Raw genomic sequence first — 18,573 nt, 5'->3', positions numbered from 1 at the left:
GAAGTGGGCACAAGGGATCTGGTGGAGTGATACACTACTGAGGATAACTTAGATCAGGGAGATTTCAGTGGAGAATGTTCAGCCTTCAGCACGCGTAGCTTTCACTAGACAGATGAAGATGCAATTGACAATGCAGACTGCCATAAGGACAGTTTTAGATGCTGCATGTAACTTGTTGCTGTTTGTTGTTAAAACCAAGTTGGGTCCCATTCTTTTGCAACCCCATGGACTGTAGCCCACCAGGCTCCTCTTTCCATGGGATTCTCCAGGCAAGAATACTGGAATGGGTTTCCATTTCCTCCTCCAGGGGATCTTTCCAACTCAGGGATCGAACCCACATCTCGTGCATTAGCAGGCGGATTCTTTACCACCGAGCCACCAGGTACTGTTTAAAGTTCTCTGTCCACAGATAGAGGAGGTGGATAGAGGGGGGAAAAAAACGACTGAGTTTTCAGTTATTTGGGGAAAAAACCATATAACCCGAATTGGGTTCATGTTCACCTTCCCTTAGCTCAGCCATCCTTAAGATTTTCCTAGCATGCAGAAACTCATGATTTACTAATTTTGCACTTAATACAGAGAAATTTCTAGTACCAAAAGAACCAAACAGAACAATCAACAAACCTCCCACCCACAAGGGAGGAGGCAGGCGAGCCAGGTGGTTTGACCAGCAATACCAGACCAACGGATCTGACAAGCTTGTGTTCCAGGGGCAGCTGTCCCAGCGCCCCTCCGCCATGTCAGTGGCAGCTCAGATTCGCTGAAGTGCCCAGCCCCTCTCCTCCACCCCGATGGTAAGCCACCCAGCCCACCGGAAACAATCCAGTGTCACCCCCATTTCCATTCCATCCTGAAACGTATTCTTCCCTTCACTCTGTCCACTCTGACCTGCTCAGCAGATTACCATTGCTGACGTATGTACATCGATCGAGGAAAAAAGTTAATGCTGTATTTTCTTGCAGAAATTAATTACTTTTTAAATTTTTATTATTATTTTATTTTTGGTTGTGCCCCACAGCTTGTGGGATCTTAGTTCCCTGACCAGGAATCAAACCCATGCCCCCTGCATTAGAAGCATGGAGTCTTACCCACTGGACCACCAGGGAAGTTTCCCAGAAGTTAATTCTTACTTGTTCCCAGGAATATACAGTTCAAAACCATAAAAGACTTCAGGTTATTATGCTTATTTAGCAGTTTTCAGCTGACTTGAAAATAGAGTCTAAAAGTCAAATGGTCCCTTAGTGAGATAGTGAGGAGATGAAGTTTTCATAAAACCAAGTTACGTCAGGAAGAAAAGGGCAAGAGAGAAAATCAGGAGTGGATACAGCCAAGAAGATAGACCTATATGTATAACTGAAGCACTCTGCTGTATGCCAGAAAGGAACACGACATTGTAAATCAACTATGCCTCAATAAAGGATAAATTTAATAAAAGGAAGGCAGATCTGCCCGAGTTCAAGTATCGCAGCAGCTAGACTAGTATGAGCGGACTTCTGCGGGTCAGATGCTTTACTCATAGCAGTGGGTGACACGCGCCCATCTGACGGTGCAGGTTAGTGAGATGGGCCACACCGGACCCTCTGGGTACCCCAGGCTCCAGACCTGGGGTACCGGTCAGGAGATCCTGTCTCAGACAGCTGCTTGACCCTTCAAGGGACTTCCCGCTATGGCAGCTCACCTATAAAACGGAGACACTGATTACACTGATTAGGGTTATGACCACGTTAGATTCAGGTTGCATTTTTAAAGATCCCTGTAATCATCAAAGAACTGTGTTCACACCTAAATATCAGCATTATAATGGGGGCAACTGGGGGCCATACTAGAACCTACCCAGTAGCTGTCATGATGATCAAATGAATGAATCACGTAACACCCTAAATGTGGTCCCTGGGCCATAGTAAGTGCTCATTTTGCTTGTATCCATGATAAGGAGTGTTTTACATGTTTATTTCCAAGTTGTACACAAAAATTACCTGGTAGTAACAGTGGAGTATTTTAGTGTATTTCTATGAACTGGAAATCTATTGTAAACCTACCTACTTACCAGCCTACCTACCTACCCATGGATTGGTATGACAATTATGTGTTTCAGGGGGAAAACTTGAGAATGATATAAAACCTAAACTGCATGCTTCGACAGCACTACAAATCAAATATAAATAATGTTATCTTAATTTATGCAGACCAAGCAGATAGTACATCAGAGTCCAGAAGGTCTGAGTAAACATATCTGAAAATTACTAAATTCTGTCCTGAAAAAACCCACTATTAGAGTAGCACCTGGAATAGTTAATAAATAAGGCTGTTGACTTTGGTTCTCCTATTCTGCTTTTGCAGCACGCCTTCAAAGCAATTACTATTCCATTACTGTTCACACAAGAGAAAATTTACTAGCCTGCAATTGAGAGGTAAGTGGGGTAGACAGAAGAAAATGGAGTCCCCCACCAGGACCAAGAAGCTGCAGACAACAGTCTAAATGCTTAGAAGACACACAGTCATCGCCACTCACAATAACCCAGACTTGTCTTCATGTCTATTCATGAGAAAGAATAATCAGTGGAAAGCAGGTTGGAGGAAGAAGAATGACGGAAGACAACAGGGAGAGGCAGAAGGGAGAAGGCCTTTGAAACCCGAGGGGTTATTTCTGATCCATTAAAATATCAAGATCCAGATGAAAACTGCTGGTGTCCAAGGAAAACCCTGTCAAAAATGAGCCTCAGCTCAGGTACCATACATCCAGGGAAAGTAAAGAAAATGTACAGATTTAACACCGATAGACTAGGAAAGCTGTCCATCCTTCTAGACATCCATTTCGCAAAATTCTCACATGTGATCAGACTCACAGCGTGACTATTAACATGCTCTTAGGAGGGAAGAAATAACACGTGAGGGGTGCGTTCCGGGTAAAATCATCTCTGGATGGTGCTCTCTAAAAGCATCTTAGAGGTTTCTTCACTTCGAGAAGATAATCACTCTACAGTAAGTAACTGTGTCAAGGGGAAATGGAAAGGGAGCTTTCCTGTCTCCTTCCAGGAAATACATTCAGAATCTATTATTTAGGGGGGAAAGTGCCAAACACTGTAAATCTCAATATCCTTTGGATTATGGCTCCAATGAGCTGCACGTAAAGGGTGGAACATGTAACTAAATTATCAGAAAAGAGCAGGGTGAACTCACCCCTCACCTCCCCCACCCCCTGCCCAGCACACAAACAGCTTAACTGCACCCAACACGACATCCAAAGGGCCTCTCTAGTTCACTACTTTCCACAAATGTCTTCCAAATGCAATCTCATTAACTGAGACTTTCCTGAGTCTGTAACCAGTTTCAAAGTCAGCTTGTCTTCCAGCCTCACCTCGTTAGACTGAAAGTTAAATTTTTAAGTACTTCCCTTGCTTGGAAAGTGATATTTGTTAAACTTTCGGTTCAACTGGTTTCCTCAAGTTGAAAGCAACTTCACCTGAAAAGTGGCCTCTTTAAACTCAAGAAATCCTGGAAGGTTTTCTAGCAGAGGACAGAAATCTGATCAATAGTGTTATTGAAAAAATGTGACCAGCTGCAGTCCCATTTGTCTGTGGCTGTTGCTTCTGTGAAAGCTGGGTAAATCCTTTGCAAATAAGCTTTTCCGGAGAGTTTGATGGATGGGGTGTGCAGGCCGCAGGCAGCCAGGATTACCTAAGAGCCGCAGTGCAAACTCCTATCAGGGCCAGGAGTAGAGGCCCCTGGGAACCGGAGAACTCCAAGCACCTCCATCTCTGATGGACAGACAGCTCAGCTTTTGCAGCCACGATTCACACAGCTTTCCTTTGCAAATGGATTTGGCTGTTAAATGTAGGGTTGTTTGATGCAAATATTTCTTTCCTGGCCGCACAGCTCAGTTGAAAGGGGAGCTTGAAAATTGGCTGGCTGGCTAGCTGGATGGGAAAAGAAAGCTCAATTCCAGCTAAGCTACCACGGAGGATTAATTGCACCAGAGTGCCTGTTGTGCCTTAAATTTAATTTGGAAACCTTTCATCTTTTCCTTTCCTTCATTGGCAGCCAATGCTTAGAGAGCTAATTTGTACCTGGTTCATTTTCCTCCTTTTATCTTATCTGCGTTAACATCAACCATGGAAATGAGAAGCACCATGAATAAAAGATGAAGCTTGCCTCAGGACATTCTTTCCTGAGGTACTGTGAATTACTTAAAAACTAATTTGTGTGTGTGCCATAGAAAGGGCTGAGATATATGCTGGGCCCTCCAGCATCCCTGATCCGCATCTTCCCTTCCCCCAAGGAGCTATAGTTTTTAGATGTTTTAACTGGTCCTGCCTTTTCGCCAAGAGAGCAATGCCTAGACTGCAATCCACGTGGAATCATTAATCTAGAACTGGAGGAGGTAGGGCATCCCATTAATATACAAGACTAAGGATGCATAATTTCCCCTAATCTGACTTCTTAGAGAGTTCAATCTTGCTTGCCATGCAAAGAAAAAAATGTGCTGTGATAAAGAGAACTTAATGTCTCAACATACATGCCTGGTAAACAGAGAGATGCCTTTTTTGTTCAAAAACGCTATGTTGGGGGAGGGGTGGTGGGCCAGAAAGGGATTAGTACTAAAATTCCTGCTTGGGAGGAACCCCGAGAAGCTACAGAACTTAAATTCAAAGTGTATCATGCATATTATGCTTTAAAAAAAATCCCTTCTGTTGTGTATTTTGTATACTTGGCACTTCTCCATAAATAAGAGACACACATGTTCGTAAGTTTATTTTGAATATTTCATTACTTTCAACCATACAAAACATTAGTGTCTTAAAAGTTTATCATTTTTTTCCCCTATACAGTTTCCTTTCGGCTGACACTTTTTTTTTGTCCCCATCCTCTCCTCTTTCTTTTATCTTCTCTCTTTCTTTTCCCCCATGGAGCAATGAAAAAACCTCTTGCTGCTTCATATCCACCACAAACAAGACTTCTTTCAGTTTGGGAAGCATCAAAGAAAGACTGTGTTCTGGGCCGCTTCTCTGCCCCTCTGTGCCAACGCCTCCATTCTGTCCAACACCTCACACCAGCGGGCTGGAAGCGGGGAAGAAACGGAAACTCACTGCCCTCCACAGCCCATTCCCCTTGAAGGTTAATTAATAAAAATGTGCACTGTTTTGCTTACCTAAGACTACACATTTTCACAAGCAGAGCAACCTCCAAGTTGTATAAAAAGAAAAAAGACTTTGGGGGTTAAAATGATGGTGTTCTGAAATGTGCTTCAGAATACAAACCATGTCTTTTGGGGGCAAGAATACGCAGACAGACTCACGATAAAACCCAACTTAAAAAAAGAGCTGATATTTTGAATCTTGGTTATAATGAAGACCATACCCTACAATGACAAGCTAATTGATTTCTTCAGAAGAAATACAGGAAGAAAGCCCTCCATCATGAAAGCATGGAAGAGAGGAGAGGAGAGCAATTACTGATCCTTTTATTCAAGAAGAGGGGATGAACAGAAATGAAGGCAACAACTGCCCCTAAGAAATGGATTTTTAAAGCCACACAGGCAGAAAAATGAGGCTGGAGAGACACAGAATACCTCTATCCTGAGGTTATGAAAGCCAAATTGAGATATTAGGATGAAAGCATGGGACCTTTGTGATTTCTGTGAAGAGCGTGCTAAGTCGCTTCAGTCCTGTCCGGCTCCGTGGGATCCTGTGGCCTGTAACCCGCCAGGTTCCTCTGTCCATGCGATGCTCCAAGCAAAAAGACTGGAGTGGGTTGCCATGCCCTCCTGCAGGGGATCTTCCTGACCCAGAAATCAAACCTGCCTCTCATGCCTCCAGCATTGGCAGGCGGGTTCTTTATCACTAGCGCCACCAGGGGATGTCTAGACATACAGATCACCCAGTTCACTTAGGGGAAGGAGAGGGATGATGAAGTCTGAGTCAGGATGCTGAGGATTTGGGGAAGAGGAAGGCATGTCAAAAAGTCCAAGATCTTTTGGGGAAGTCCCAAGGCATGTCAAAAAGTCCAAGATCTTTGCCCGCTATATGTGTGGAGGAGGAACAAAAAAACTGTCAAAACGGGGCAACCCAGCCTCCTGAGCAGAACGCGCACGCATGCGCACACATTCAGGCTGCAAAGCCCCAGCCTCAGGGACGAACACCTGTTCCAAGCCGGTGCCTGCTGGCTTTGTGCGGCTGTGGGCTCCAAGGGACACTGTGCCATCCCAGGCTGCGCTGGGGACCTCACGGCGAGGACCAAGCAGCAATGGCCGGTGCAAAAGTGGCCAAAGAGGGGCCTCGAGAACAGTCAGGAGAAGGAACCGGCAGTCCTGCTGATAACCTCGGGCTGTGAAAAAACGCAACCAGACGGCAGGACAGGGCAGTCCCAAACTCAGTTGCCAGAGGGTTTCCTCGGAAAGGCGGTCATCTTTAGAGTCACGGAGGGCCTTTGTGGGCTACAGGGAGAGATGGTGGGGGAAGAACTCCCTAGAAGTCAGTGTTTTCACTAGTAACCATTTCCAGCCGAGCAAACAGGGAAATGGGTGTCTGGCTGATTCTTAGTCACCACCTTCAGCGTCCTCCTGATATGGCTCTAGACTCAGACTCACACCTATGTGCACTTAAAAGGCCGCTAGAGACCACCTAGCCCGCCCCCAGGGCGCAGAATCCCTCCTTGCAGCCTGGCCTCACGGGGCTCCATCCTCAGGCCGGCCAGAGCCCAGTTCCTAGAAATCCTCCAGGAGCCTCACAGCTGCACCACCGCTTCGGCCCAATCGCGGGGCCGGTGAGTGAGTGAGTGAGAGAGAGAGAGAGAGAGAGTGTGTGTGTGTGTGTGTATGTGTGTATGTGTGTGTTGGGGGTGGGGGTAAGCAAAGCCCCCGCCAGACTCTCTCCAGGAGTCCCGGAGGTCCTCCCACCCTCCTCCAGCCCCGGGGGGTCAGCGCGAGCCGCGGCGCTGCGCCCGGAGTCCCGAGTGGGCGCGCGGGGAAGGGCAGCCGTGGCAGGACCAGCCCGAGGGGTGTCCTCCCGCCCGCCCGGGCCTGCCGCTACCTCCTGGAAGAGCTCCAGACTGTAGGTGTTGTCGTCGTCGGCGAAGAAGAGCACGCCGGGCTGCGCGCGCTGGTGCCCGTGCCTCTGGCGCAGCCAGGCCAGGCCGGCGTTGCGCTGCTCGGTAGCGCGCGGCAGCCCGGGCCGCTTGTAGCGCCGGGGCGTGGGGACGTGCAGGTGAGTGCTGGGCAGCCCCGCGCGCGCCAGGAAGCGGCTCACCAGCTCGCTGCGCGCCGCCGCGTCCTCCACCAGGATCCAGTGCAGCTGCGCCACCTGGCGGAACGTGTTGGCCAGGCGGGTCAGCTCGGCCTTCTGCACCGGGCGGCTGTAGGTGGGCGTGATGGCATAGATGGTGGGCAGCTGCGGCTCCGGCGGCGGCGGCGGCCGCGGCCACGATTCGTTGCGTGGCTCCCGGCCGCGCCCCGGGCCGCCCCGGCGGAACGGGAGCCGGGCGCCCCCGCGGCCCCCGGAGTAGGGCGCGAAGTAGGGGCGCGGGGTGAGCGGGGGCGCGGGCCTGCGCGTGTCCACGTCGAGCATGATGATGACGATCAGGATCCAGGGCAGGAGGATGAAGAAGCGGCTGAACAGCACAGACTTCATGGTGCGCTCTCCCCCGACCTCTCCGACGCCCCAAGCGGGGCTGATCTGGGGGACCCCAGCGTGCAGTTTGGACGGCGCTGGCGTCCGCGCTCAGGAAGCCGCGGCCCGCGCGCACTCCATGGGGCGGCGGGGCGCTGCGGGGGCGCGGAGCCGGGCGTGCGGGGTCCGCGCAGGTGGCGGGGAGCTCCGGCTTACAGGGCGTGCAGGCAGGCGGGCTGGCGGGGAGGTCCCTACTCCGGGTAGTCGGCGGGAAGCGGGACTCGGTCCAGCCGCGCGCGCCGCCGGCCCCGGAGTTGTGCTGGGCGCCGGGAAGGTGGTGATCCAACCGCGCTCTTTCCGAAGCGTGGGAGCTGAGAGCCGTCCCGCGGCGCCGCAAGCAAAGCGACTCCAGCCGTGGGTCCCTGGTGCGCTCTTGGGTGGGGAGACAGGCGTGGGGGACAGGCGACGAGCGCTCTCCTTCGTTACATCCCAGCCGGGGCGGCGAGAACCGGAGGCGAAGCTTGGGATGTCGTGCGCCCAGCTCGGTTCGCGCGCCGCCGCGGAAGCCTGTGCCCGGGTCTCTTCGCTCTGCGCTGCTCTCGGTACAACCTCTCCCGGCTCCGGCAGCAAGATCCCAAAGCCTGGAAAGAAAGAAAAAGCGAGGGGGCGGGGGCGCTGCAGACTCCAGCGTCCCCCCCAGTCCTCCTGTGGAGAGACAGCAGCGCTGCTACTGGCGGCGTGGGGCTGCGCGGGGAGGCGGGAAGGCGGCCGGGCGAGCCGACTCTGGAGGCGGCTGCCGCACCGCCGAGGGGGAGCGGGAGGAGGGTCCCTGTCGGGCCCCGCGGCCTCGGGGAGGGGCTGGATGCTCGCTCGCTCGCTCCCCCGACCTCCGCGCTCTTAGCTTTCTGAAATGCGGCAAGGTCTTTGGAGACCAGCCAGGAAAACACAGGCACGTGCCGAAAACGCGGGAGACCTCGCGTGGGGAGTGAGAGGAGAGGGGCGGCGGGAGAGGGCGTAGGGTACCTTCTCTGGCGCCCGGCGCGGGGTTTGTGTGCTGGGGGTGAACTGCACCGCGCAGACAAGAAGCGCTTTCCCCGAAAGGCAGAGATCATGGAGAAACGGGAGGGGTGCCCCTGTGGGGGTTTGACTGGTGAGATGGCCCGGAAGAAAGGATCCATCCGAACCTTTGCTGCCTGGCTGCAGTGAGATCATTGCGGGAAAATTCCTAAAACTCCAGCTGAGTTATCAGGTTTAACTTATTTTCCTCCTGTACTCTGGGTCACAGTTCCTCACAGTCGGCTGCCACCGGAATGATTTCGTTTGACCCTCTCAGCGATCCTTTCGATGAGGTCTGGGAAGTAGAATCACCTTCATTTTCTGCATGAGGAAGCTGGGACTCAGAGTGGGCCATGATCTCGCCGAGGTCAGTGGCGATGGCCCAGCGGAAACGAGACGTAGGTGCCCGGAGTCTAGCTGGTGGCTTCGGCCTGCAAAAGCCACTCCCGACACAGGCCACTGGGCGGGCGGCCCTCCTGGCGGCAAACACGGTGCATTCGGAACCAAACGGAGCGCTGGCACGGCGACATGTGGAACCGTGACAGTGTCTGGAAGACGCGAGTAAGACGCAGGCGCTTGGTTTGGATGTTTGCAGTCTAGCGGGCCCGCTGGCTGAGCCTCTGGCTGCCTGCGATGGGACAGATGAAAGCGGGATCGCGCTCCCTGGGCACGTGCAGGGGAGGTGCTCGCGGAGCGGCGGCAAAGACTTTCCCCAGCCTGTGATAAATAATTTCTAAGCCCATCTTCCCTCGCTGTCTGTCCTCCTCAGTCGTCTTCATAAATAAACCCCGGCGATCGCGCTCTGAGTGTGCGCACGGGGAATGAATGCTCTGGGACGGATGCTCGCGTGTCCAGCGGCTCTGAGGCTCCTGGTTTCTCAGCCCCGTCCTGGCTGCTCCCGCCTGTCATCCGGTCTTGGCGCGTCCTGAATTTCCCTAATTTACAGCCCAGAATCTGAAGCCCGAGAGTGAAATGTATAATAATAACCCCACGCGCCGCCCTCACTAGGGATCCCCTCTTCCACCTTCCAGTATCAGCTACTAGCTCATACTTGAAACTGCACTTTAGATCAGTGCCCCCAAACATAAGAAACAATGAATCCATCAGACTCCTTCCCATGGTCGCCGATAGCTTAGCGGGCCTCTGAAAATAACATAGCCTCGAGAAAAGTCAGGCCCCGAGGGATGCGCCTGGGGACGTCAGGGTCAGCATTTGGGGGGAGGCAAGGGAAGAGGTTGGGGAGGGAATTCGGTGGAGGCGTTTCTCAAAGCAGCACACACACCTGCCCACCCTGCAAAGATGACTAATGTCTCTTTCATCCTGTTGGAATTTCCACATGTAGTTGAAGAAAAATGCCCCCTGTGTTACCTGAGTAAAACTGAAGTGGTCACAGAATTGAACTTAAAAGCATCACTCACCTTTGTGAGTAGGGACCTTGGTTATTCCCTCTGAACCTTGAAACCTATTTCCTGACTGCTTCTTTTCCAGAACCAGGACTGCTCAGAGAGGAAACACTTGCAAAATCATCAACTTCTGGAATTTATTTTGAGATTTTGACTGGGGCCCAGGATTCACAGATGTCATACAACACAACCGTTAACCAACACGCCCACATCCAGGTCTGTGCATCTTTTCTGTTCTCCTTAGTCAGCATTTGCCCCCAGGTGTACATCATCCACTCATCTGCTGGGAACAGGAGGGTTCTTGGAGTAGACCTGGGTTTTATCCCCAGCTGGGTTGGTTGGGCAACTTTAGAAAGTCAATGAGCTTTCCAGAGCCTGTGTCCTCATCTGGAAAAAATGGCTAATAGAACACACTCCATCAAAATCTTATAACGATTAAATAGGATATGTTAGGTAAAGTATTTTGCAGAGCAGCTGGCAACATATAAGTAGTCAGTAAATGGTATTTAAGTACAGTTAACACTTCCTCAATGAACATCTTACACCAGGGGATCTGCGTGATCATCTTAACAATGCCTCAAAATAGGGCCCCACCTGAGGAGATACTAGTGTGTGTGGTAGAGCCTTCTCCAACTGGGGTAGAGAGGGGGAGAAAGAAGAAGTCAACTCCCAGTACACGGTGCCCCTGTCCAAGTGACATTTATTTCAAGTCACTGAATATGCCATTCAGTGACTCAAAAATGTGGACCTGCATCTTTCATGATCAAGTGTTGGCAAAGATACAAAGATATAAAAATCAAGAATGTCCATTTGAAGCCAAAAACGAGGATAAAATACTACTAAGTGCAAAAAATGTATTATGCTTTAAAAATATTGAGAGAATTTATCAGGGCACCAGAATGGAAACAGCTTCTTTAAATGGAAACGTGAACAAAATTTTTCTGAAGCATTATCACTGATAGCTGTAGTATGTTCCCATAATGTTTATGATGCTCTTACATAAAACAGTTTAAACGTGCTCTGTGGCTGCTAATGAAGGTTGGTAAAGTCACTAGAGTAATGAAAATAATTACCTAACTCCAGAGCTTCTGTACAACCTCTTGGTGTTTATTTTCATCTAATCTCTCTAATTATTTGTGTAACAAAGTGAGCATTGCTTCATCTGTACTAATGAAGCCTTGGATTGTTGGCATCAGCTACTGTGTTTCAGCATTCAGCTGTTGTTCTCAAATAAACAAACAAAGGTTAAAAAAAAAACCCTCATCTGGGGAGTTAACAAAAAACATATTGCAGAATCACTAAATTTACATTTTACTTTGATGAGTAATATGCAACTGTTACTTTGGCAGCAGAAAGACTGCAACCCCATTAGAGCTCTGTATGGAGCTGATCCCATTTGACTTTTGAGCCTGTGGTACTGCTACTGTGAAAAATCAACTTCCACAAGAGCATTTGAGTACATCCTTCATATTCTTAAGTGGGAAGGAGATCAAGAAAAAAAAAATCTATACACAGTTAAATATTTGTCAATATCTGTATGATAATATAGGTATGCAAAGCAGATTCTAAAAAGAATCAACTAACTCATGTGGGAGGAATAATGTAATGGGAATGTATTGATAATCAATATCTACCTCATGTGAACATAAATATTTTCTGTTACCATATCAGATACAATTATGTGGAAGAACAATGTCAAAATATATAATTTGGATAGTCCCAAATTCCAGGGATACATGGCAATTTCATTGATAACTGTCAGAAAAATGACATCCAAACCACAAATTAAATGGCTCATTTGTTTTATTTTCATGCCTCTGGATCCTTTCCAACCATCAGTTTTATCCTAGAATTGTTCTAAATTTTAATGTTTCCTTAAAATTTTAGATATTTGCAGCCATTATATACAAAATGTGACATTAGAGGAGTTTGACAGTAAAACTCTATTCTTATAGGATGAGTTGGGATCAAGTTTATTCAGTAGAAGTAGTTTTCTTGAAAATTAGAAATTGGCAATTGAGCCTAACAATTTTGTAGAAAACTAATTTCATTTAGTTTGAATAATAACTGAAGATAAAACATGCCAGTGTTCCTCCTTTTCTCTTTATTAGTGAATTAGGATGCACACAAAAAATAAACCAATAAAGCTTGCATAAAGGCATATTATCATCCTTTATATCTTTTCCCCTCACTATCTTAAATATTAGCATTTACATTAAAGTAGTAACTTGTTAGAAAAAGGATTTTACTGTAAAACTACATAATCTACCTTTCATGGTTTTCATGAGAATCAAAGGAAATAATGTTGATGAAAGTATTTTAAACACTGTAAAGTCGCTTACATGTAAAATGGAAGAGAGACGTGAAATAAGATTGGCCATGAGCTGATGCTGAAACTGGGATATTACACGTGGGAGCTACTAATATTATTGGACCTACTTATGCATGTTCCAGATTTTCCATAATTAAAGGTTAAACTACATTAGTGATTGTATACTACCATTTGTTTACCAAGATGGGACTGTTGGACTAGAAGCTGGGTGGGTAGATTATTCCATATCACATGAAGCAGTCTCTTAGTCCTGAGACTGGTCAGTCAGTCAAACAGTTATGTCCTGTTTCAGGAGGCAATGGTGTGGGTGGAAGTTGTGGGGTGGGGATATCTGAATTAGGCCTTTACATGATGTGGGTAACAGTCATTTAATAATGGGCATTTCTATGGAAACAGAGACAGACAAAGGTTAACGATTATAATAAACTCAATGTTTGAGTCCAGAGGGCAGTCAGTTGGGAACTTTTTAGATGTTGGGCTTGAAGCATCTTTACTGTACTTTTTAAAAAAAGATGTATTTATGTATTTAGGCTCTGGTGGGTCTTCATTGATGAGCATGGGCTGTCTCTAGTTGCAAAGAGCAGGGGCTACTCTTGGTTGTGGCATGCAGGCTTTTCACTGTGGTGGTTTCTCTTGTTGCGGAGCAAAGGCTCTAGGCTCATAGGCGTCCCTAGTGGTGGCTTCCAGGCTCTCGAGCATGGGCCCAGTAGCTGTGGTTCATGTGCTTAGCTGTTCTATGACGTGTGGGGACAGAGATTGAACTGGCCTCCTTTGCATTGCAAGATGGATTCTTAGCCACTGGATCACCAGGGAAGCCCCTGAAGCATCTTTAGGTAGTAGAGTGAGAATAGGGAAGGGCAATCTAATTTTTTTTTTGTAGGTTGACCATCTCTGGTGATGGCATCAGGTGATATCATGGTGAAATTTCTGAGTGGCCTACAGCAGGCATGAGGGCTGTATTCAATACATGATCAGTTTTGGTGATTTTTTTGAAATTTATATCAAGTCATCCAGCTTCAGCTTGCAGGCTGATAAAGGGCAATTTTAGTTTACAGTGATGTAAAGTTGAGAAGGTGGGAGAAAACTTAGAAATATTAATTAATGACAAAATGCACAAAATGACAGGAACCAGAAACAAAGAGGAGAAAAGGCCCAGTCAGTGAGCCCTGCACAGTTCAACCAAGAGGGTGTGTTACAGCTTTTACTGAAACATAATTTCCCCCTGGGAATCACCCCCATTTTTTATCAAAGATAATTGAAGGAAGATGAATTCATTTGTAAAACAAGTCTACTCTGATGAATCTTGGCTTCATCACGTACCAAAAGAATAGTGATTTATCATATAGGCTCTTTTAAAGTCTGTTTTGCTGTAACTTTTAAAAAGGAATCTCAAAAAAGTGGCCAAGAGGGCAGAAGAAAAAGACCCTGAGCTCCTCCCAGGAGCTCAACAGAATTACAGCTGTTTACAGAGCAACTGTCAGTGAAAAAGACTGGGACCTACCAGAAAAGATGTTCTACAATGAAAGAAGTAAAGAAGGAACTACAATGAGATAGGCAGGAGGGGCAGACTCAATACAATCAAGTCCCACACCCCCAGGTGGGTCACCCTGGGGTTTGGGATTGCTGGGAGAAATATCAATAACCTCAGATATGCAGATGATACCACCCTTATGGCAGAGAGTGAAGAGGAACTAAAAAGCCTCTCGATGAAAGTGAAAGAGGAGAGTGAAAAAGTTGGCTTAAAGCTTAACATTCAGAAAACTAAGATCATGGCATCTGGTCCCATCACTTCATGGGAAATAGATGGGGAAACAGTGGAAACAGTGTCAGACTTTATTATTTTGGGCCCCAAAACCACTGCAGATGGTGACTGCAGCCATGAAATTAAAAGATGCTTACTCCTTGGAAGGAAAGTTATGACCAACCTAGATAGCATATTAAAAAGCAGAGACATTACATTGCCAACAAAGGTCTGTCTGGTCAAGGCTATGGTTTTTCAAGTGGTCATGTATGGATGTGAGAGTTGGACTGTGAAGAAAGTTGAGCGCTGAAAAATTGATGGTTTTGAACTATGGTGTTGGAGAAGACTCTTGAGAGTCCCTTGGACTGCAAGGAGATCCAACCAGTCCATCCTGAAGGAGATCAGTCCTGGGTGTTCATTGGAAGGACTGATGCTGAAGCTGAAACTCCAATACTTTGGCCACCTCATGCGAAGAGTTGACTCACTGAAAAAGACCCTGATGCTGGGAGGAAGGGATTGTGGGCAGGAGCAGAAGGGGGTGACAGAGGATGAGATGGCTGGATGGCATCACTGACTCGATGGACATGAGTTTGAGTAAACTCCGGGAGTTGGTGATGGACAGGGAGGCCTGGCGTGCTGTGATTCATCGAGTCACAAAGAGTCGGACATGACTGAGTAACTGAACTGAACTGAAGCTAACACCTATCTTTGGAAACGATTCTACCAATTGCAGAGGAAGGAACACTTTAGAACTCATTCTTTGGAGCCACCATCACCCTGATAACAACAAGAGACAAAATAACCACCAAAAAGAGGAAATCACAGGTCATTATTACTGTTGAAGTTAGACACAAATATCCTCAACAAAATACTAGCAAATAGATTAAAAAGATCATATACAATGATCAAATGTTATTTACCCCAGGGATGCAAGGAGTTTTCAGTATCTGCAAATCAAGTAGTGTGATATATCACATTAACAAATTGAAGAATAAAAACCAATGATCATCTCATTAGATACAAAAAAAAACTTTGGATAAAATTCAACATCCATTTATGATAAAAGGTCTCCAGAAAAAGGGCATAGAGGGAGACTGCTATGCTCTTCTTAGTCACTCATTGTGTCCAATGAGTGGTCACTCTTTGTGACCCCACGGACCACACACCACCAGGCTCCTCTGTCTATGAGGATTCTCCAGGCAAGAATACTGGAGTGGGTTCCACGCCCTCCTCCAAGGAATCTTCCCAATCCAGGGATCAAACCCAGGTCTCCAGGATTGCAGGCAGATTCTTTACCAATGAGCCACCAAAGAAGCCCAAGAATACTGGAGTGGGTAGTCTATCCCTTCTCTAGGGGATCTTCCTGACCAGAAGTCAAACCAGGTCTCCTGTTAGCTCAGCTAACAGGGAAACCCAGAGGGAGCCTACCTCAACACAGTAAAGGCCATATATGACAAGTGAAAGTGAAAGTGAAGTCGCTCAGTCATGTCTGACCCTTTGCGACCCCAAGGACTGTAGCTCACCAGGCTCCTCTGTACATGGGATTTTCCAGGCAAGAATACTGGAGTGGGTTGCCGTTTCCTTCTCCAGGGGATCTTCCCGACCCAGGGATCAAACCCAGGTCTCCCGCGTTGCAGGCAGACGCTTTAACCTCTGAGCCACCAGGGCAGCCAATGACAAGCCCACAGGTAATATCATACTTGATGGTGAAAAGCTGAAAGCATTTGCTCTAAGATCAGGACCAGGACAAGAGTGTACACTTTTGCCAGTTTTGTTCAATAAAGTTTCAGCAGTTGTAGCTACAGTGATCAGAGAAGAAAAAAGAAAAGAAATTCACATAGGAAAAGAAGTAAAATCGTCACTGTTTGTAGATGATGTGACACTATACATAGAAAATCCCAGAGGTAAACTTGGAAGAAAAGCTATGACAAACCTAGACAGAGTATTAAAAGCAGAGATATCACTTTGCTGACAAAGATTCATACAGTAAAAGCTATGGTTTTTCCAGTAGTCATGTACAGATGTGAGAGTCAGACCATAAAGAAGGCTGAAACTGCAGAATTGATGCTTTTGAACTGTGATGCTGGAGAAGATCTTGAGAGTCCCTTGGACTGCTAGGAGATCCAACCAGTCCATCCTAAAGGAAATCAGCCCTGAATATTCATTGGAAGGACTGATGCTGATGCTGAAGCTCCAATACTTTGGCCTACTTGATGTGAGAGCCAACTCATTTTGAAAGACCCTGATGCTGGGAAAGATTGAGGGTTGGAGGAGAAGGGGACAGCAGGGGATGGGATGGTTGGATGGCATCCCCCACTCGATGGACATGAGTTTGAGCAAGCTCCTGAAGATAGTGCAGGACAGGGAAGCCTGATGTGCTGCAATTCATGAGGTCGCAAAGAGTCAGACATGACTGACTGACTGAACAACAACAACAAAGTTGTGACCAGAAAAACTACTAGAGCTCATTAGTCAACTTAGTAAATTTGAAAAATTAATGCATAGAAATCAGTTGTATTTCTATACACTGACAATGAGAAAAGAAATTATAGAAAAAAGGCCACTTAGTATCTCATCAAGAAGAATTAAATACCTAGGAATAAACCTACCTGAGGAGGCAGAAGACCTGTACTCTGAAAATTATAAGATGCTGATGAAAGCAGTTGAAGATGACACAAATAGTTGCAAAGATATACTATGTCATTGGATTGGAAGAGTCAATATTGTTCAAGTCTTCAATATTGTCAAAATGACTATACTCCCCAAAGAAATATACAGATACAATGCAATCACTATCAATTTACCAATTTTATTTTTCACAGAACTAGAAAAGATAATTTTACTATTTGTATGGGAAAACAAAAGATGCAGAATAGCCAAAGCAATCTTGAGAAAGAAAAACGGAACCAGAGGAATCAGGTTCTTTGACTTCAGACTACACTATGGAGCTAGAATAATCATAACAGTATGCTACTGGCACAAAAACAGAAATAGATCAATGGAAGAGGATAGAAAGCCCAGAAATAAACCCATGAATCTATGGTCAATTAATCTATGACAAAGAATGCAAGAATATATAATGGAGAAAAGATAGCCTCTTCAATAAGTGGTGCTGGGAAAACTGGACAACTAGTTATAAAAGAATGAAATTAGAACACTCCCTAACACATACATAAAAATAAACACAAAATGGATTAAAGACCTAAATGTAAGACTAGATTCTTTAAAACTCATATGGGAAAACATAAGACTGTCTTTGACATAGATTGCAGCAAGATTTTTTTGGCTCCTTCTCCTATAGTAATGGACATAAAAGCAAAAATAAGTGAATGGGATCTAATTAAACTTAAGCGCTTTGCACTGAAAAGGAAACCATATACAGGATGTAAAGACAATCCTCAGAATGGGAGAAAATATTTGCAAATGAAGCAACTGACAAAGGATTAATCTCCAAAATATATAAAACAGTTTATACAGTTCATTGTCAAAAAAATCAAAGAACCTAATAAAAAAATGGGCAGAAGATCTAAACAGATACTTCTCCAAAGAAGACATACAGATGGTCAAAAGACACATGAAAATATGCTCAACATTGATAATTATGAGAGAAATGCAAATCAAAACTACAATAAAGTGTCACCTCACACCAGTCAGAATAGTCATCATCAAAACAATCTACAAATAAATGCTGGACAGCATGTGGAGAAAAGGAAATCGTCTGACTCTGTTGGTGGGAATATAAATTTGTACAGCCACTGTGGAGTATAGTATGGAATTTGCTTTAAAAACTAAAAACAGAGCTAGCATATGACTTTGCATTCCCACTCCTTGGCATATATATATACACAGAAAACCATAATTTAAAAAATACATGTACCCCAGTGTTCACTGCAGCACTATTCACAATAGCCAATATATGAAGAAACCCAAGTGTCCATCCACAGAGGAATGGATAAAGATGTGGTACATATATACAATGGAATATTTCTCAACCTTGTAAAAGAATAAAATAATGCAATTTCCCACAACATAAACCTAGAAATTATCATACTAAGTGAAGTAAGACAGAGAAAAATAAATATATGATAACACATATGTAGAATCTAAAAAATGATACAAATGAACTTATTTACAGAACAGAAACTCACAGGCATGAAAAAAGAACTTATCTTTACCAAAAGGGAAAGGAATGTGGGGGAAGGGATAAATTAGGAGTTTGGGATTAGCAGATAGAGAATACTATATATGAAAATAGATGACTGCTCCTGCACCCACTGCACGCAATGAGGTGTCACTTGCTTCAGGACCTCGCTTCAGACAGAGATCAAGCCCTGAGCCTTTGGAGTGGGAGCACTCATGCCAACACCCTACACTACCAGAGAACTCATAACCCTAGGCAATATAAAATAGTGAGAATTCCCACATAGGAAGCCACTT

At 46.0% G+C, this 18,573-nt stretch overlaps 1 protein-coding gene across 1 annotated transcript in view; it reads right to left on the bottom strand.

Moving 5' to 3' along the window:
• Window positions 1-7,746, bottom strand: part of B3GAT2 (beta-1,3-glucuronyltransferase 2) — an 87,931-nt gene extending 80,185 nt beyond the window's left edge. Inside the window, exon 1 of the mRNA XM_043438932.1 lies at window positions 7,029-7,746. Within this exon, the coding sequence (XP_043294867.1) occupies window positions 7,029-7,625 (597 nt within the window). The 5' untranslated portion in view covers window positions 7,626-7,746. The remainder of the gene's footprint in view (window positions 1-7,028) is intronic.
• Between the last annotated feature and the right edge of the window lie 10,827 nt (window positions 7,747-18,573).

This window comes from Cervus canadensis, chromosome 20 (genome assembly GCF_019320065.1).
Source record: "Cervus canadensis isolate Bull #8, Minnesota chromosome 20, ASM1932006v1, whole genome shotgun sequence".
NCBI classification, from domain to species: Eukaryota; Metazoa; Chordata; class Mammalia; order Artiodactyla; family Cervidae; genus Cervus; species Cervus canadensis.
This window is presented reverse-complemented; position numbering and strand designations above follow the sequence as displayed.